At 38.9% G+C, this 21,266-nt stretch overlaps 2 protein-coding genes across 3 annotated transcripts; both read right to left on the reverse strand.

Annotated features, from left to right (window-relative positions):
- Positions 1–933: 933 nt before the first annotated feature.
- On the reverse strand, positions 934–3,735 carry sod1 (superoxide dismutase 1, soluble). The gene is made up of 5 exons (XM_032576367.1): positions 3,580–3,735; positions 2,126–2,222; positions 1,963–2,032; positions 1,396–1,513; positions 934–1,308 (listed from the first exon to the last, which is right to left on the reverse strand). Exons 1-5 carry the CDS (start codon positions 3,649–3,651, stop codon positions 1,201–1,203), a joined length of 465 nt encoding a protein of 154 aa, XP_032432258.1. The 5' UTR covers positions 3,652–3,735; the 3' UTR covers positions 934–1,200.
- Positions 3,736–5,161: 1,426 nt separating this feature from the next.
- Positions 5,162–19,214, reverse strand: scaf4a (SR-related CTD-associated factor 4a). Of its 2 annotated transcripts, none has more exons than XM_032576366.1 (19): positions 19,044–19,214; positions 16,520–16,603; positions 16,351–16,395; positions 16,087–16,248; positions 15,873–16,005; positions 15,598–15,734; positions 15,298–15,504; positions 14,863–14,945; positions 14,692–14,776; positions 14,135–14,311; positions 12,218–12,291; positions 11,940–12,130; positions 11,673–11,773; positions 10,450–10,563; positions 10,204–10,360; positions 9,831–9,958; positions 8,765–8,918; positions 8,515–8,670; positions 5,162–8,406 (listed from the first exon to the last, which is right to left on the reverse strand). In XM_032576366.1, the coding sequence occupies exons 1-19, from the start codon at positions 19,071–19,073 to the stop codon at positions 6,977–6,979; spliced, it is 3,648 nt and encodes a 1,215-aa protein (XP_032432257.1). In that variant the 5' UTR covers positions 19,074–19,214; the 3' UTR covers positions 5,162–6,976. The 2 variants fall into 2 exon arrangements, with proteins under 2 accessions (XP_032432257.1, XP_032432256.1); XM_032576365.1 differs by having other exon boundaries at positions 14,863–14,948.
- Positions 19,215–21,266: the final 2,052 nt, after the last annotated feature.

Here is a 21,266-nt window from a genome sequence, read left to right on the forward strand (position 1 = left end):
GGACACTAGAGCCCACAAAAAGACCCCCTGGAGGGGTTAAAAAAAAATCTGCTAGTAAATGCTGTGCTGGAATGTATTTTTTAAACAATAAGGAAATCAAAAGACTTTTACTCAACAGATATTGAATATCAGATTAGTGAGAGCTGTAGTTTCAATTCGGTTTAGCAACGCCCTCTAGAGGACAATCTAGTTTAACACATGGTAGTTGCTAAATTGTCAGAATCCCTCTGACACTCACTAAGGACCTTAGGGTATAGAGGACAATGAATGCAACTTCCTCATATCTATAAAGTGACAATTATACTATAAGCACTAAAACAGCAAAATGAAGCTTGTTTAATTTCTGAAACGTTAAGTTACCTCACATGCCAACATCCCTCAGAGCTCTCTTTTAACTTATATTTGATGTATACACAATTTTTATAACGACTGCAGGTAACAGTTAAATGACTGTGCTATAAAAATTGCATTTTTCCCCTTGGAAAACATACACATTAGGCAATGACATTTACTAAATTTTGACATTAAGTGAACTCACCCAAATGAGTGGCCATATTTTGAGGCCATACTGAAAAGGATTTAAGAAACATGGTTGATCTTAAAGTTTAGCACTGACCAATATGAAGTGAAACACCTGAATTGCTGTTGCATTGTTAACCTACCCATAAAGAAATACCCTGCAACAGTAACTATTAAGGTGGTCACTGATTTTGAACCCAAGACCACATGACAACATAAAATCCACTTATGCCAGAACCCAAACCAACTGACTACTACTGAAATATTCTGCAGTATAACAGCAGCAACAAAATACATGTTGGGCAGTCGTTTGCAGGGTCTGCAAAACAAGTTGTATGTGACAGAAAAAACTCAAGTACATCACTTCTTCAATTATGAAGTCTGAATACTAAAAAAACATGACGATTGCAAACATGAATCTGAAGAAATATTTATTCATTTTGCAATAGTATACATTTATAAATGACTTGTGCGTTACCAATTCTTCTGGGCCAAAGTTATTTGGCAGACAGACCCCATTCAGACAACTTCAAATAGGAACAGATAGGGCAGAGTGGCTAAACTATCAAACAAATCAAAAGCTCACACAGTTCTGAAAAGAACAAGGTAACATCTAGTAGCTATGTTGGTCTCATTAAATGCCTTTTGGAACTTTTCAGTGCTTCATTTTGAGAACTCGATTTACTGGGTGATGCCAATAACTCCACAGGCCAGGCGCCCGCCAGCGTTACCCGTCTTAAGGCTTTCTTCATTTCCTCCTTTTCCAAGATCATCAGCCTTCTCATGGATCTAACAGAATAAGCAGATTTACAGAGTCTGTGACTTAAGGAAAAAAAATCTAGTCATCAATGTAAAAAATAGATGAAAATGACTTACCACCATAGTTCTGCCAATAATGGAGTTGGGTCCTGAGAGCTTGATAAAAGTGTCTTTAATGTCAATCTTGGCTATATTGTCGGCGCCAGCAGTCACATTCCCCAAATCTCCAACGTGTCTAATTGGAGAAAAGTAAAATCCCAGTTCTTAGCCCCGAGTAATATCTCCCAAATTCATTTAAGGTAAAATGTATTTTTATAAACATAAAAATAAGTACAGGTGTTTTAGTACCACATTATAGCCATTGTGAAAAAAATGTGGCACAAAGCATTAATTCCTTGTGTATGTGTGTATTTTTCTACAATTGTTAATCACATAACAGCATCAGTACTTAAAGCCTCAGTTTCATTTAGGCTGGAAAAGCAGCAGGCAGCAACTTTTTCCTCACTGTTCAATAGATCAATGACCTGACCAACTTAAATTAGATTGATATCCAATTAACAAAAACAGGTGGTCTAGTTTTTTTCTCCTGTTTAGCATGTATAGAAATGGTCAATATCTATTCCATTACCAGGCAGGCAAATTTCACTAAACATATCTCTGTTCATTTCCCCTTGATCAACTTACCGCTCCACATCAGTAGGACCACCATGGTTCTTTGTAAAGGGATTGTAGTGTGGTCCTGCACTGATGCACCCTGGAAATGAGAAAATACAATATTCAATCCTTTAGATCCCCAGTGGAAAGCACCTCTAAACATTTAAGCAGAACTTAAAAAACACCCACTCACCATTTGTGTTATCTCCAAAAGCATGGACATGGAAACCATGGTCACCAGGTGTGAGGCCACTGATTTCTCCAGTAACTTTCACAGGAGCTGACTCATTCTGGGGATTAAACAGCAACAATGTGCACAAAAGAGCTGTCAGAGGCAGGCAGCAATGATTAATTACCCACAAAGCAAATTTAACTGAATGTCTTGAAAACACACGTTTTCAAGACGGGTGTTTTCAAGAGGTTGAAATACACGGTTTTCCAGCATCTACATCCACAGATTAAACTTCAGTTTATTTATATAGCACAATGCCTCAATGCACCAAGACAATTTAATACACAGAAATATAGTGAAGACAAATCTTAAAAGATTACAAATGTTCTGCAATCTACTCTTTGGAAAGGATATACATTTAACAACTCAAATATTAATAAGAAATTCCTCAAAGATATTTTGATTTGATCAGGTGTTTTCATGAGCCTGAGCTGATCCAATGGGTCCCAAATGCTTAAAAAGAAGGTAAATGGAGCAAAGTTCAAATCTGGATCAGAACCACAATAAAAAGACTTGCATTTAAGTCACATTGAAGTTAACAAGATCCTGTCTGCAAAGCCTCCATTCAAATAATCACAATATTACACGACAGTCAAGTTTATAACCAAATAGAGGAACAGTGGGCCAAGGAGCATAACTACTATACCCAGAGAATATTAAGAAAACTACAAGTAAAAATGTGGAGCCAAGTCATGCGCAACATCGCTGCACGTGTGCAAAATACACTATGACATCCAAAACTTAGTTATATTTATGCGAGAAACTAGTACATAACTAGAGAGCAACGCTAGGGGGACAAAAAGCGGGTACGAAGTGGCGACTCGATCCAAGACGGAGTGAGGGAATGACTCGGCAGAAAAATCAAATGGACACTTTCATATCACCCAGCTGTGAGGCCCACGCAGCAGCTTTTCAGTGAGGTTACGTAAAAATCAACGCATAGTAGTTAAACACCGTTACGAACGACTTGGCCGTGATTAAGAAACCACCACTAGCAGTGAGCAAGTCTGCTAATGTCCAACTTACGCAACAGGCGTCTACGCGGTTAATAATTACCACTCCCAGCCCGAAAATGTTCAAAGGTTATGTGCAATATAACATACCGACATGTGCACTTTACGTTTTTGCAGAACACACTCGAAAGCTAATTTGCATCGAGTAAGTGTTGGGAAACTGTGCGAATCTGCGGCAAACATGCCTAGATCTTTGATTAAAAACTTAAATCAAGCATGGGACTTGGTGGGTGACAACAAACAGGACGTGTCTCCTTGAAAACTTAAGCGTTAGCTAACTCGTGAATGAAAGTTAGCCTCCTTAGCATTACAAAGCTAAAGCACCCGAAAAACTATGTTAAATTTCTTTTTTTCCTTTGAAGCTGACACCTTTCTAATTATTACACCTAGTCGCACATTTACCTCCTGCTCAAAGTGAACCGTCCCAGTGGTTTCTCCAGCTCCTTTTAGGACACACACGGCTTTGAGCACCATCTTTGCAGCAATCAGGCCTCACCAGACTCACTATCACAAGGAGCAGAAAACCAACTGAATAAAAGCTGCGTCAATGAACGTAGTGGGCGGGTTTATATTGCAGATAACCAATAGACTAAGAAGGGATATTTTGATTGGTCGCAATCTTGTATGAAAAAGTCTACAGTAGCCAGGTTTGACGAATGTGGTTTAAGTATGTAAAATTATTTCTAGAAAGAATAAATATATTTTTGCCTATGTTGGTACCTATATGGACATATGTCACAAACATATAAATTTTTCATACTTGTTGACAATTACCAACTTAGAAGTATTGCAAAATTTACCTTTTTTTTTTTTTTTTTAGCTTTACCTCATGTTATGATGTTATTTCCTCACAACATTCTTGGAGTGTTGCTTTGATTCTTTCATGCATGTTTGAGAAATTATTTAATCTCCTGTGGCAGCCATTCAAGTGTGCAAACGGCTCGGTCTCACCAAACGATGCCAAATTACCAAAAACATGGTGGAACTGCACATCTGCTAACCATATCATATGAGCTGCTTCTCAGTGAAACACTGGTAAAGGTTTAATGGAGAAACATTGTGATGAAGAGCTGAAGACAAAGTGTAGGAAAGAACAGGAGCGTTTTAAAGAGACAGAACCCCAATTGTTTCAAGGCATTAAATTGGTGTTAGAGGCTTTCTCCACAAGTCTGGTCCTAAAAACCCACTTCCCTGCATAGTTGTAAAGGCCCCTGCACAAACTATTCAAATCATTTGTGTCTAGTTCTCATGCCATCAACTTCTGCAGATGCCTGCATAAGTTAATGATAATGAGCCATTCGTTTGAAGTCAGGTGTGCTACAGGGAGACATTTAAAACATGCAGATGAGTGTGCCCATAGGACAGGGCTGGGAACCGCTGAACCACAGCAGATACAGCCAAAATGTAAAAGAATGTGCTCTGCTCAAGTTGATGGCAAATCAACATTTTTTTGCTACACACAAAATGATGTGTGACAGAAAAATAAACATCACCGCCCTAGGCAAACCAACCCCACTGTGAAACATGGCAGAATAATTTTGTGGGGGGTTTTGTTTAGCAGAAGACAATATAACCTGTAAGAGTTGATAGAGATGGATGGGGCTAAATACAGGTCAATTCTGAAAGGGAAAAAACGTGGAGGGTGCAAATATCCTAAGACAGAGGCAGAGGTTCACTTTTGAACAAAATGAACCTAAATGGATTGTAATGGTTTAGATTGAAGCATGTTTATGTATTACAATGAATCAGTCAAAAGATAAAATACATGGAAGTTATGAATACTTTCACAAGGTATAGTGCATGTATAAGTTGTCAAAAAGAAACTTAAAAGAAACCTCTAATAGTTCATTATGTCATCCTAGATAGAGCTATTTAAATAACTCTGGAAGGGAAAAGTTTTAAACATTCTCAAATAGTGAAATATATAAATTTGATCAAATTATTACAAGAATCTGAAAAAAAATCAGAGGAGCTGAACAGCCAATTAACCTTTTATGATAAGACCTCACTTTTAATAAAGGATCATATTCTTTTTAACCACGAAGCTTAGTCCAAGAACTTGCACAGGCAGGTTACATATTTCACACTTGAGCATTTATCTGACAAAGCTGAACAAAAACAAATATATAATCAAGAGTTAGGCACAGGTTAAAAGAAGCAAAAAACATTTGGTACAAAAATAGTTTATTAAAAACAAGTTCCTATGGCTGAAATGTTGACGATTTCATGTCCATGTCTTTCATATTGAAAAGAAACCATGGAAACATGTGTCATTTTCCAAACCACTAGGAGTTAAAAACGTTAAAGCAACCTGTATCTGTGGTTCTTTTTGTGTCAATGTGTTTCAGATACGCAAATCACAGAATATTAACAACTATTACCATTAAGCCTTAAAGTCATCAGTGACAAAAGCATATTTACAGCAGTGTCCTAGGCAGCGGCCTTCATTTTTCAGCATTTCTGCTTTACACAACTCAGTGTAAAATTATCAGATTGCTGATTCTGGGCTTCAAAATGAAAGAAATCTGTAATGTTATATGATGTGTTTTCAATTGGGAAACTAGGTTGAGGTTTTTTAATAATACAGTTTTGAATTTGACAGACAACTTTGCGGAAAGGGGACAAATCTGACAATCACCACTTGCTCAACAGTAAAAATAATAGAGCTTATAAGAAAGAAAAAAAGTAAAGCAGGCAACAGAGATGTGAGGTAATTCAACAATTTTCTTTAGTCTTCTTTTAACATTGATAGAAAACATCTTTGTTTTAAATTTCTCACAAATTAAAATTGTCTCTTTTTTACAAATTGAAACCAAACCTGTTTTTAGCCAATTGTTTTAGCAATTATAAAAATAGCAGATGAAAATTTGTGAACTTAGAGAATGGGTAGAATTAGGCATCCTTATGTTTTCTGTGAAATTTAACTTGCAAACATTTAATATTAAACAAAGTATCAGAAATGTATCAAAAGTTTGACAAAATTTTGTCTTTTTGACAAATCAAACCTTTCTTTTTTTCCTGACGTTTTTTAATAGCTGTTGTTCATAGTTCCAGTTCTGGAAACTATTTTTAATGGAAATATCCTAGCTGAATCACGACCATTGTTCATTTATATAGCATTAAATTACATTCTTGAATATGTAAAAAATGAAAATTTTAATACACCACATGTGTATTTCTCTGATTAGTCATATATTTTCCTTGTTTTTGCCTTAAAAGTAAACAAAATAAAAGAAACACTCTTGTGGTAATGTTGTCAAATGCACATTTGTGTCCTTAGACATAAAATCCTTTGAGCTAGTTAATTCTTAAAATCATTAGATTCTGTCTTTTGGTGGTGGTAATGTCATAAGCAGTGATGACGAGAAAAGATTGAAGCCACCATTACAGTACATTCAATTTAGATCGTTTTCAGTGTTGCAGATTTTAAAAGTAACTCCATAACAGAACTAATTTGTTGTTGAGAAGCTCTTTCCTCAAGGTGATGACATGAAAGTATGAATAAAAATGGGACAACAATAATTTCCCCCATCTGTATACAAACTATGGTAATAAAAAACAACTAAGTGTCTAACTATTGATCAAAATGAAACCAAAATGCCAGGCCAGATTATACTCGTAACGTGATGTTTCAACAGATCTGGTTTCATTTGCTTGACAACATGGTGGGAGATGTGCTACCGCCCAGGAACTGTCAACGATCATCTGACGAACAGTCACTAGTTAGAACTGAGACTATTACAGTGAACAAAACTTTTTTCGGAGTTTCTCTCATTCACAGCAGTCACAGGTTGAAGGTCTATGATGCTGCTGCATCTTTTTCTTCTTTTGTTGCTGTGGACTCATTTTGAGCCAGCTCTTTAGACTCGGAGGATTGGGCATTTTCAGCAGCTGGAATCGGCCCGGCAAGTAAATGTTCTGACTCTTCCTTCTTTTTAGTGGCTTCCCCATTTGGCTCTTTCCTGGTTTCCACCGTAACCAGAGGAGTCCCACCAGGTTGTTCCGTGCTGTTAGAGCTCCGGAATTTGTCCATGTTTTCCAGTTCGGCCAGTCGATCGTCTTTATCCCACCGCGACGTCCTCTCTCGTCGCTCCGACCGTCTCGGTTTGTCTGCTTTGACTTCAGGCGCTCTGGTTTTGTCCCGGCTGCCTCCTTCTCCTCTGCTTCTTTCTCCTCCCTCCGCTCTGCCTCGATCCCTCTCCCCATCGTCACTGCGGCCTCGATCTCTGTCTTTATCAAGGCTGCCTCGCCTCTCTCGCCAGTCCCGTCTATCTCTGTCCCGATCTCGGTCTCTGTCTCTCTCCCATCCGCCTCCACGGGAATTCCCTACATCTTCCTGCCAACCTCCGAGCCTGTCCCGCCCATCCATTTTGTCACTACCCCCTCCTCTGCCTCCATCACCAAAACGCCTTCCCCCTCCAAACCCTCTGTCCCTCTCTCTGTCTCGATCCCAGTCTCTGTCCCTCTCCTGTTCTCGATCCCTGAATCCTGGCCTGTCACCCCTGAGCGGTCTGTCATCCATTTCCTCCTGCCCTTCGAAGCTTCTAGGACCACCCGGTCTTGTAAACGGGGCAGGACCTTGAGGGGGAGGACCATGTCCTCGAGGGAAGGGACCTCTCATGTTATGTGGAGGGGGCATCCCAAATCCTCCTTTAGGTTGTGGCAGCTCATGGCGCATCATTTGAGGATGTGGCCCCCTGGGTATCAACTGTGGCGGGCCAGGGGGCACGTTAGGGTGAGGTGGTCTTTGCCCTTGGGGTGGAGGGAAACGTTGCATGTGTGATGGCGGTGGACCCTGGGGGCGCTGGAGTGGCATCATTCCAGGTCGGGCACCTAGTAGACCCCCAAGAGGCGACTGGATGTTTCCAGGGTGTCCACCTGGACCTGGAGGTCCGACTTGGGGTCCGCCGGGAGGTCCGACTTGGAGTCCGCCGGGATGTCCGACTTGGGGGCCGCCGGGATGTCCGACTTGGGGGCCGCCGGGATGTCCGACTTGGGGGCCGCCGGGATGTCCGACTGGGGGGCCGCCGGGATGTCCGACCGGGGGGCCGCCGGGATGTCCGACCGGGGGGCCCCCGGGATGTCCGACCGGAGGGCCGCCGGGATGTCCAACCGGAGGACCACCGGGATGTCCAACCGGAGGACCGCCGGGATGTCCTACAAGAAGACCAACGGGGTGACCACCAGTAGAATTAGTTAGAGGTCCACCTGGAAAACCTCCTGGAGGTCCTGTTGGGAAAATCACAAGTAGTTAAGATTGCTAAGTTTAAGTTATTAAATAGCTCAAACTCCATTATTTTGTTTCTTTAGCTAACCGAAGGGAAATAAATTACTAACCCATGTGCCCCATTTGGTGGTTAAATAAATTTGGACCCTCCAGGACCTCATCCTTTTTCTTGGCGCCCTGACCTGCTGGGTCTTGAGGAGGGTCATCAACTCCACCTTTGGAAGGAGGTAGTGGACCGAGGGACATAGGTCCTGAGGCAGGAAAACCTGGGGATATAGTAGTGAAACCCATTAAGATTCACTTAATATGCATTCTAGTTTTTAAAACAACTGCAAATAGTAAAAGATTATTGGCAGCTACCTGGGGGCATTTGCAACGGGTTAAAGCCAGGTCTGATGAAAGGAGGAAGGGGAATGCCTGGAGCAAAGCCAGGTGGAGGCATCCCAATGGGACCAGGAAAGACCGGAGGTTGGAGGGAACCCATAGCAACCATTGGCTGCTGCAATGAAGGGACCTGAGAAAATGAATAAGCAGATAATTCGACCAGTGCCATGTAAACGTTACGTAACACTAAGCAAAATAACCAAAATAAAACCCATTTTGTGAAAGACTATAGTAACTGACTGAAATATGGGTCTCTTACTTCAATTGAACCATAATTTATAAAAAACATTTCAAATATAAAAAAACTAATAATTTCAACTACAACTGTAACCAGTTATAATATAACCCAGCAGGTTCCAACCCCCAACGCGTTTCCCATCTGCCTCGGCATTGCTACTGATTTGCGCGCGTCGACCAAGACGGCAATTTTTCAGGACGGTTTTCTCTCCCAAAATGTTTCAAATGCAGGACAGTCCGGAAAATAATGTGCCTTCTCGTTTTGGAGAAGGCACATTATTTCTGAAACACATATTTATATGTAATCTGAAACACATATTTCTTACCATAGCACCACCTACAGGTGAATGTGGCTGAATATTTATATCTAAGTAGCAGTGTGGATTATGAACACGGATACCAAATAAAAGTTGTAAAATGTTTTGGAGGGTAGGTTGCAGTACAAGTTTCAGCAGAAAAACATAATAAGAAGAAGAATGGAAAAGCGAAGTAAAAACAATAGGGTTCACGTGACACGTCGTGGACATTGTCAAATGAAAAACGCTGTTGCGATGCATCGTGGGAGAACTCAAATAAAAACATTGTCCAAATGAAGCATTTCTCAGATTTTTTAAAATGAGCCTCAGTTTCAGGGCGTAGGATCCAGTATGACTTTCAGTGGAAAAACATAAGAAGAAGAATGGAAAAACAGTAAAAACAACAGGGTTTCCTGCTCTGCTGTGACCAGGCAAACAGCCATGCCTTGCTTGCAAATGGCCTGCTTGCTCCTGCAGGCTTGAAACCCTAAAAATTCTGTGTTCTTTACTTGTACAGGATGAGAAGCTGCAACAGCCATCGGTAACACTTGTGTCTCGTCTGGCTGCTGTTGCTCAGAACGGCCATTGTGTGTGGGTTCCTCAAGGTGGTCGAAGGTCTTCCTCATGCTGCTCCAGTCTGCAAAGTCAGTCAGGATAGTAATTACTCAGTAATAAAGCTAACTAAATTTAGCTAATGGTGTAAATTTGGTCTGTTTAATTAGGCATAAAGATATGTGTGTTTTTTTGACTGTCCAGTCACATTAGCTAAAACAAAATTAACCCTGTAAAGTTTCAAAATATATATTGGGGAGAAAATGTGTTGTTCTGGTTCAGTCATTTCGAACATAAACATTTCTCCCCTATATTAGTTGTTTTTTTTACCTGGTGATAAGGTATCCATATCCAGCATTCCTCCCTCCTTCAGCTCCTCTAACTGGTCCTCTCTGACTTTAGACCAGGGTACGTAGGTGACACCCAGCTCCACATCCCAGTACTGTTTAAAATCAGGCTTTATACCCTTGTTCAAAGCCCAAGCAATCTGGTAGGAAATAATTTGATTTAAATTCGGATTTGTTTCCTTAATTCTTTCTCAGTGGCATATCCAGAGACAAAATAAATAAGACCCACCTTAATTGCTTTCTGGTTAACTTTTGACGATCCTCTACTGAGTTTCTGCAGTGCTCTGTAAGCATCTTGCCTGTGTATCATGACAATGTAAGCACAGCCTCTTGGAGGAATCATCTGAAAAATGACAGAGAAAAATAAAGAATGGTTAATAACCATATGAGAAACAGGTTTTCCTGTCTGACAAACCAATTAACTGAGCAAGGACTGTTTAACAACAACTAAGGAACAATATTTCTTAAAGATAACAACATAAAGGTAAAGCACCTAACAATGCAAACATCATCTCTAAGCGCTACAGTCACAACCATGTCACAACCACATCTAACAGAGATGTAGTTTATGGGGAAGCTTCTTCAAGATTAATTCAATTTTGTACTGTTCTAATTGGCCAATATTGACAAATGGGGTTTGAATACATAACAGCTTAATTATAGCCTAGCAAATAACGCATCCAAGTAGACTTTTACCACTGTGATATTGCACACACTGAAATTGCACTGACGATAGTTACAAGATGTATTGGACATGAAGTGTTTTACAGTTAAAAAAACAAACAATTAAATGCACTAGAAGATACTAAATAAGTAAAATTTCTGACTAGGGGATTATGACCTTCTAGGCAATTTTGTGATATATATTTTTTTAAAAGAAGAGTTGTATTTTAAGGATTTCTCAGCTGCAGTCCATCCAAGTGAGATTGTGAATTTCAGGCATCCTTCCTCTTTAAATAAAGTTACAAAAAACACTTTTAAATAAAAAATTCAAAAAAAACATTACAAATCTGAATGCCAAGAGGCTCATAGAACAAAGTTGTTGTTAGAAAATGTCGTTAAAATAAATGCAGCTTTATTCTGCTGGCTGTCATTGGTTTGTATGCACTGACCAATCAAAATGAACCTAAAATTATAAAGCTTCTTCTCTGATAGTAGCTTTTATCTCTTTGGGCCTAACAGAAACCTCGTTGTAGATCTTTGCAAGTCTTTCTATGTACAAAATGTGATGAGCCGATTATTTGCTCTTTCTGGGCAAATAATCAAGATTAAGCGGAGAACCTTCTGATTACGGCTGCTGGTTAAATAATAAATCTTCTATAAACTTAAAATAAATGCAAAGCAGGACCTATGAGTGTCCATTAAGTAATTAAGTTAAAAACATTGAAATTATAAAATGCACAAATTACTGTTTTAAGATTAAATATATCTGATCCAAACAAATCGACTTACATTTATAGATTCAATCTGTCCAAACTCTTCAAGCAACGAGGCAACGTCTTGCTGTTGAGTTCTCTTGTCCAGCTGACCCACCCACAGTGTAGTACTACAAACTAAAGAGGAAAAATACATCAACAAGGAAGAAATTTGGCAATATTTCAAAAGTTAAAAGATTTAAACAAATTATTTTCATCGTACGAGGGAAAAAGGACAAAAAAGTACAGATTTCAATCATTCCTGTGATAAATAATCTCCTCTGTAACCTAGGTGATGACTCACTGCTCAGAGTCTCGCTCTTGGGCGGCGGAAGGCCTTTCTGCCGCCGCTCTCTTTCTCTCTCTCTCTCCCGGCGCTCCTGTGAGCGAGAGCGAGGTGAGTGGTGGCGACGATCTCTGGAGCGGGAGCGAGATCGCCTGTGCCTGGACCGTCGGGAGCGGGAACTGGACCGAGACCTTCTCCTCTTTGGAGATCTGTGTAGACAAAGGAAGATTTGTTACCAGGAAACTTCTTTTTGGCAGGTTGTCATAAAAATACTTAGCATCCATTTTAGACTTTACCTTGAGCCTGAGTGGGATCGTCGACCATGCCGGCCATCTCTCATTAATGAATGGTCCATATCCACTGAGGAGTCCTGATGAAAAGATGAAAAAAATTGATGAATCAGAAGGTGACATATTACAAATGTAACCAAACCAGTTACAGTCTTGACTAGGCCTGTCGCAAACGATAAATCGATTAATCGTACGATAAATTAAAACTATCGACGTCATTTCAATTATCGGCATTATCGTCTCTCCCGACCTTTTTCTCTTTCTGTTAATGACACCGAATGAAAAAAGGCTCAACTCCGGTGCTCTCCACTGACTCCTCCCTTCCTCATTTCCTTAGTGTAAAGCCCAGCGCACACTACACGATCTTAGAGCTGTCGGCCGATTGTCGGCTCATTTTCAAAACCTGACAGACCACACATTAGCCGACAGAAATCCTAGGTATAACGGTTCGATCGGGTTCGTTCCTGCCGTGTGGTGTCCAACAATGGGCACAAAATAATGGCTACAAGTTCAGTTAACTAATTTTAAAACCAGGCATTAATCAATGCTTTACTACAATCTACCTGCAATGCATGTGGCTAGTGTCAGCGTAAAGTCCTGACCGAATGAAAATCATTATAACCTATTTACGTCACGTTAACGAAGAACAGCTGAAAAGTTACCGGGTTTATCAACTGCGGTAGCAATTTCGCTCCAACTCCTCCTCTTGTCATTTCTATATTCTTTGCATGTTGAATAAACATTAATGTTGTTTCCACGTCGGCTGGACTTCGGGTTGTGCCGTGTCAGCTGTTTGGGATTCCCCGACATAATTTCCCCTCAGAAAACACGGAGGAGAATCCTCGCTTTCTGATTGGCTGCCTGTCACATTCAACAGGCTGCGTTAACAAGCCCAGTCGGGGAAAAACCCTGATTTAGATCGGAGCGGCAACGAGGATCTACGGTAACACACCACACAATCTTAGGAAGACCAAAGGTCTAAGATTGTTGTAAGGGGAAAAATAGGAGCAAAAAATCCTGTAGTGTGAATTATTGCATCAGGTAGTCGATGTGCCCATCTTCTCTATTTAAATCTAATTATTACTGAAGGGCAACATAATATACAGACTTCATAATCTGCACTCTTTTGGTTGAATGCAGTATTTATTTCCACTTTGGCTTTATGTTGTTTAGTTTTTATCAAGTACATTTTTTGTTAATGGAGACTGAGAATCCATTTTGTTTTTGGTTGATTTGTTTATTTTGTTTATCAGCTCCAGTGTTAAATATTCTTTTGAAAATAAAGTGTATCTGTCTTTGGCAGGAAATCGCCTGCATTATTACGTCATTTCCATTAAATCAGTGTAAAAAGGTCTTCAGACAATATTATCGTTTATCGCAATAATTTTTTGAGACAATTAATCGCTCAGCAAAATTTGCTATCGTGACAGGCCTAGTCTTGACCAATATTTAACGTTTATTAATTTATCTTAAAAGTCAAGGAATTAGATTTACCGTATGTTTTTCAGTTTGAAGAAAAACATAAATCTAAAACTAAACTAAAACTAAAAGTTGTTCAAATCTATTTAAAAAGGAAACAATGATTTTGAAGAACATCACTTCAGGCTGCAAGAAAGATAAAAGACTTTCAGCAGGTACCAAGAAGGCTGTAAGTTTGATTTTCAGGCTTTTAAAGCTCATACTTAAAAATGGGAAATTTTGGCAGCCATTTCTAAACCTTTGAATCTAGTTAAGCATCTACACAGAGATGGCGATTAGCATCTTATATGTTAATCGCTAAAATAAGATTCTGAAGACTGTTCCTAATCTCTGTAATGATTTTTGTCTCTTATTTATATCAAAGGAAAAAGCGTTTCACTGAAACTGGATGACTCTACCTCTGCTCCTGCTATAATTAATGACCTCTGATGGCTGGAAACCTACCTGTTGTTGCTGGGCAGCGTTTTGAGGAGGGTATATCCCTGGGAAGCCTGGAAGCCCAGTTGAACCTGGAATGTGGTGCCCTGGAAGAGAGTGCCCCATCGTTGGCATGGTAACAGGGTAGCCTTGTCCTGGCAGAACAACACCAGCCTGCAGCTGGCCGTTAGGAGGCACTGAAACCTATAGAAGAAATCTGTAATTAATATCCAATACCAATCCTTGCATCTTATATCAGAATTAGATTTGTTCAAATTGTATTCAGTTTTGTCTTCTTAAAGGTTTCTGTTAAATTGATGAGTAGTAACACCACGTCATATTAAACAAATAGATAAGATCCTGACTATTTAAATAAATTCCCAATATACTTTTTGAGTATTTAACTTTAACAAAAGTTAAAATCAGTCAGACCTACTGTATAGTAATTTCTTTTAGTACATCAAAACATTTAAGCCACTTGTTTGATAAAGAATGCAATTCTTTTCCATCTCCATTAACTTATGTTCACACCTTAAAACATCTGGTGTAAAAATAAAATTAAAATGAACAATGAAAGTTACTACCTGCTGTGTGATATCTTGTGAGATATTCATCATCTGTGTATTAAAGTGCTCCATGTGCTGAGGAAAGGCTGGAGGTTGTTGCATACTGTGATAAGAAAAATGCATCATGATTACTCCCCCTTGATGTTATTTGTGGAGGCTATGCTACTCAGAATGAGAGTGGAGACTCACAAAGGGGGCTGTGAGGAGGCTTCATCCTTTTTAGTTTCCTCTCCAACATCTGGTTCATCATCGTAGTCAAAACGGTCCAGCAACTTCTGAAGGGAAGACAGAAGATGAAGCTGTAAATTCTAAATTACATTCTTTTTTGTTAGGTTCTACAAAAAAATTAAAAATTTCCAAACACTGGACTTTTTTGTAAAGATGGCTTACAAAATATTTTTTTTAAATCTTAAAAGTGTGCATTCTGAGTGTTGTTGGTTTGTTCATTTGTGAAAAAATTAAAAGCCATGCATCATCCACTACTTTGTGACTATCAATAACATAAAACCCCAGCAAATTACATTTAAGTTAGCGGAACCCTGAAAAAGTTCAAATATAATATAAATACTTTGCAAGGCAGTACAGGTTAGAAAACTTGAAGTAAGGAATGCAAATATCTGTCACCATGTCAAAAGCCGTCTTTTGCTGGACCGGCTGGGTGGAGTGGACGGGTGGAGGAGGCTGAGGTGAGGAGAGGTGAGGCTGAGCAGCAACCGCAGCCAGCCCAGTGGGCGCGCTTTGAACTGGCATTTGAGCGGTCGGCAGAAGAGGTTGAGTGTTGGTTTCAGGCTTGACTGCCTGCTGCTGAAAGTTCTGGAGCATCTGCTGTAGCTAAGAAATATAAAGTAGATTCAGAAGTTTCCATGATGACAACAGAAAGCAAATGAATGAAGCTATGTCAGGTTCCCATAGGTGTAAACACACCTGCTGACCCTGCGAAGACTGGAAGAGCTGTGCTACGGCAGCAAAGGCGTCAGAGTTGTGTAGTGGAGGAGCGGCTGTTGGGATGGAGTTGGCTGTTACTACGGTAACAGGCTCTTTGGCTGGAGACGGTGGTGAACCTAAATGATGAGACAATGGGAGTGTTTGTAGGTGACAAACATGTTTTTAAAGGTGAGAATGCTCATTCAGAAAAATACTTTATAGATAAAATTGTTTCTATAATGTCGGATTTAAAAAGGACTCAAATTATAACTCACCTGGCTCTTCTGTATGTGTGATGGAAGCAGCACCACTGCCAGAACCTGCAGCCATATCCAAGAGTGGCTGAATAACCTCAATCTTAAACACTCCGTTCTTCTGCCACAGGTTCAAAACCCGCACAATCTTACTCTACAAACAAAGAAAAGAAAAAAAATTAAGCATCGTTTCAGAAATTTTCCAGTCTTTCAGAAGATTTTTTTCCATTCTTACCCGGTCCTCTATGGGACAGAGACAAAGGTTCTCGAAGGTTCCTGTGATATTTTTGGTGAACCTTGGACCAAACACGTCTTTGTCTGGTCCAAACTGGTGCCTGGACTGCCTCACAATGGAATCAACCACATACAAGCCAGCAACTTTATACTCGGGCTTACACTGGAGGAATCAAGACCAAGGAGACAAATACCTTTAAATTACTTATGATTGTTGAGAAAAAACAATGCTTTTCAAATCAATTTAAAACAAAACCAGGCTCACCTTTTTGATAAACTTTTCCACAATCTGGACCACGTGTTTGTAGAGCTGGGGAAAAAAAGGGGTTAAATGAGTGTTTCAGCTTAATGCAGGCTAAAATAAATAGAAACCCATTTTTAAAATCAGAAACATAAACACAAAAGAATCCAGCACATGAAAAACTATTACTTACTTTCATAGCTTTTATGGCTGATTTGGTGATGGAGATCATCTTTGCTCGAGATATAGGAGGCTTGGAGTCCATCAAGGAGAATAACTGCAGAGTGGAAAAGGTAATGAAAGGATGAGATGGAAAATCATGAAACAGTAGAATGGAGCAAAAATAAATGAGTTTCAGGTCAAATACTTATTTTATTTAAGTACATCCGTTTTTCACATGACACACTAAAATAAGGATGTTTTACTTTACAGCCAAATGTGGAGGACCTAAATGTAATTAAATTTTCTAAAACAGAAATTTGTTTCCTCAAAAATCTCTTTTCTCTTGCCATTATTGATTACTACGCACATTTTTTTTATATTTTTTGTCGGTAAACACAGACTAATATGTTTTCTTTTTATTATGTGCTGCTTGAAATTTTTAAAACAAAACAGAAAACCATATTCTGAATTTAATGTATTGTTAAACATGGCTCTCAAATTTAAAAAAATAACAATCTTGAGCTACCTGGGCCTGAAAACATCTGATCAGTTAGTTTGATTTGTACAGATACAGTAAAAACATAGTTAGCCAAGAGCCTGAACAAGTTTCTCACTATATAATATCAATGAGATAAAATGTCAGGGATTCCCCCTATCAGATATCCTCAAAAATAATAATAAAAAAAACAGCAACAGCTTAATGGGAGCCATCAGTGGTGCTACTTTAGATTTCACACCAAAACCGTCCATGTTTCTCACAACCAGAGTTTTCAAACACTTACATTTCTCTGTTTTGTAAGTAAGGGAAAGATGTAGTAGTTTCCCTTAGGCCTTGCCATGTGCAATATGTGGGGGAGGGGCAGTGCTGCATTATTCTGCACTCCATGCAGCCTGAGAAAACTGAGATAACACAAACCTTTTCTGCAGCAACTCATTAACAGGACTTTGAACCTCTAGAATGTCACCACTGAATAGTTCGAGGATTTAGAAACTGTAACATTTTAAAATCTCAACATATCTTTAAATTGGCCCTAATCGCAGGCTGCAAAATAAACACCCAGTAAATAATGTCTTGTCTCACCATCTTCATCTTTTTCTACTAACTTGGTTCACCTTTAAAGAGATAAAATCCAAAGCAGGAGAGGAACTCTAAAACTGGCCACTGTAAACTGAACTGGCTAACCAGGGTTGTGCGTATACGCCTAATTCTGTTTTTAAAAGGTTTTGGTTACTGATTAGAGTTGTAACTCAGCTATAAAGCAACCCACTTGTTGCTGAGCACTGCCAGTCAGCTGGCTGAAAGAAGGCACCAATACTTTTTCCTTGTGTTCAAGAAAGATTAACTTGTCTTTTTGGAAATATAGTCAGAGATTTAAAAAAAAAAAAAAAACAATACTAGTGTTAAAATTTAAGGAGAGCCAACCAGTCCAAGTGTCTATCAAAATAGAAGAGTAAATAAATGTTACTCCAACTGTGATTTTGGCTATCAACATTATTTTATGTTGATTTTTCTGGTTTAAATAATCAGAATTAAATAGTGTAATACATTTTTGTTTAATTACTATGGTATCACAAAACAGTGGTACTTCTACTCATTTCTGTGATGCAGTGTGAATCTCAAACTAACTGTAGCAAAGCATAACTGTAATAAAATCCTGATTTTAGAGTAAAAATATCATGATAGATTTCTTTTTCATAATGAATGCCTCTAAAAGAAGAGATATTCTCAGACATCATCTGAAAGCAAAATAGCCACTTATCTAATGTAGGAGATGCATACAATCTGACACAAAAACCCACACTTTCAGCATCACATGACAAAATAAAGTCTATGATTTGCCCTTTTAACCATGCCCTAGTATTCTTGCAGCTGTACTTTTGCTCCCACTGAGACAACAAATACTGCAAAGATTGTAAAGATCGCAGGAATGGCGGCAATTTCGAAGCTAAATCTCTTGCAGGATGTCAATTTGAGCCTCAATAACCGATTAAATATATGAGCTCCAGCTTTGATAACCGTGTAAAAGTAAGGCTTACTGAGTGACACACTGCAGGTTCTAACTGGGCTTCCAACAGCATGAACAGGCCTCATAGAAACTTACCGTGTCTGCTCTTTAAGAAACACCTTGCATGCGTATTATTCCAAATTAGCAACAATAAACCCCTGTAGGCTTGCAGTCCGTTTGAATCACTGTGTTAACTGGAGAGTATGCTTGCTAATCGTACTGTTACCAGCAGCAGTGTTTGGGACCAATTCACTCCCATTAGCATCACGGAGGATCCTAGTACTTGTGTTTACTCTGTTTACTGACATTACCGAGTGGCTTCTTATTACACTAGAGTAAGACATCCTGATATTCAGTGCAACACCACCCCAGTTGACGAAGTGCAACATTAATATTAACCCAATTACAATAACACCAAGAAAGTCCAACGGCTAGCAGGCCCCCTGATCCGACCTGCTCGGTTAACTATACAGCATCACAGCACTGCTGTGACCACATCCACCAGCCACGGTGACTTCAGATTCTGAGCAAGCCCAACGTGCAGCTTACCTCCTGATTAAAGGCGTTCACGGCCTCCATGATTGCCAGATGTACCTGGCTTCTCCCTTAACTCCCGAAACCCTGGTCAAAACGATGTTTATTCCAGGAAAGGACGGAACAACATGTCCGCTCCCCGGTAGCTAACGCCAGTTAGCCTCGCGTTGGGTCGGCGGGCACAGCAAAGCATGATGGGATTCGGTGCTGTTGTTCTTGGGTTTGTCCACTAGGTGGCAGGGTGCTTCTACTTAATGTGCTGCCTGAAAAAAGAATATTAATCATTTTAATATTTTAATTGTAAGTTCACTTAGCAAGTCTTTATTTGTCCGAAATGGTAGGGGTAAAAGTATGCATTTGCTTAAAAATTTTAAACAATATAGTGTCTCCAGTTGAGAACTGAAGTCCTTCTTTGTGAAAATAGGTACAAGAAAACTGAACATTTTAGGAACCAAAAAAATAAATAACTTGATAGGAATAAAAATGCTACTATATACTATGTGACCTTGAAAATGTAAACTTATTACATGGGTAGTACTTCAAAGCAAAGGTATGTATTGAAAGAAAGAAAAAAAACAAGAAAAAAAGAAAGAACAGAAGAAAGGCAGGTAGTACTTCAAAGCAAAGGTGTGTATTGAAAGAAAGAAAGAAAAAAAACAGCAAGAAAAAAGAAAGAACAGAAGAAATGCAGTATACCAAGAATGATACAAGTAAAGGTTTTAGTATTAAATTATAAGTGTAAACCTTGTACTTAGTCTAAGACTTATCTATATATTTTTCAAGATAAGCCAAGAATACTTCACTATACTGCTCTGGCATATGTAAGGTTTAGTTTAGAAAAAGTAAACTTCAAGTACACTGCCTCATTTTTAGCATAAAATAATTATACTTATAGTGCATTAGAATAAACTGTTTAGCTATTATCACACGGTTGTCCATCTAAACTGGGCAGGCTAAGCAAGAAGAGTAATAATCTGAGAAACAGCCAGTAATAGTCAGATAAACACTCTTTAGTAATATGGGATAGATTCACAACTCAAGTGAGAAAATCTGCTTGACAACTTTTAGTAGAGTGTTTAAGAGAACCAACCTCTATTTGAGGGTGGGTGAAAAAATGTCACTACTGTAATCTGCCGTTTTGAAATTTCAGATTACACTAGATTGTATTTTAGAGCTAGCAAAGGCATTGAATTAATTTTTTGCCACCTTTATTATTTCTAAAAAATACTTGAAAATCCTGTTTACTATTTGCTTCACTTCACAATTTTGCATCCCTTTGTCGTGATTTATCACATAAAATTCCAATTCAGCACATTGAGGTATGCAGTTACAACATGCAAAATGTGGAAAAGTTCAAGATGTATAATGAATTTTACAAGGCGCAGTATTTGCTGTGAAACCAAACTGTAGGAGAAATGGCTCCAGAAGCACTAGTGCCACAGTTCCCCACAGATCTGAATGCAAATGATTCTGCAATCTCTGTTCCTGCAACGCAAGGTCTTTCTTTTTGGATGCTCCTCACAGCTGTGACTCAAAACCAGAATTATTTTTAAAATTCTAAAGGATATTTTACCCATGCAGCCTGAAATCCAACTTAAAGGATGATCATGGCTTTTACAGAAAGAGTTTTGATTTATTCAGTAAATATCAGTATTTAACTCTCAACTCAGGAAGCATCTATTTTTTACTGTTTCTTCTATAAAAGTTGCCTTCATCTGCTTTTGAAAGTAGATCTACCTATTTAATAGTCATCTTAGAGTAAGGTGTTTAAAAAGCTACATAAGACACAAAAGACGTGCAGAAAATTGTAACACATTTTACCCCGTGGAAAGATCAAATGCTTTGTTTTAAGGGCTAATGCAGGTCTAATCGATGAGATGCTTGAGGCCCTTGTGTCAAGACAATTACAAAACGGATATTGATTCAATTTCAGCAAGACGTCTGCGCTGCCTTCAATTGTAGTGCAAAAAGTCTCCAAAAGATGTCGTACTTGTACGCTTCACATCTTTATTATGTCTAGTGAATTATCAAGAAAGCATGGTCCAGCAGTCTTGAAAAAGCGGCATGTGGTTTAGCGTCGCTAAAGCCATTCTATTTAAAGATCGAAATTGAAGCATAGCTACACAAAAAATCTAATTGAATACAACATTTGAAAATAAAGTGAATAGATTTATTTATGCAATAAAAATGTCATTAAAGCAACTGTTCAAGTATTTGAGCCTGATTAGATTTACTATA

The sequence above is a fragment of the Xiphophorus hellerii genome, chromosome 11 (genome assembly GCF_003331165.1).
Source record: "Xiphophorus hellerii strain 12219 chromosome 11, Xiphophorus_hellerii-4.1, whole genome shotgun sequence".
NCBI classification, from domain to species: Eukaryota; Metazoa; Chordata; class Actinopteri; order Cyprinodontiformes; family Poeciliidae; genus Xiphophorus; species Xiphophorus hellerii.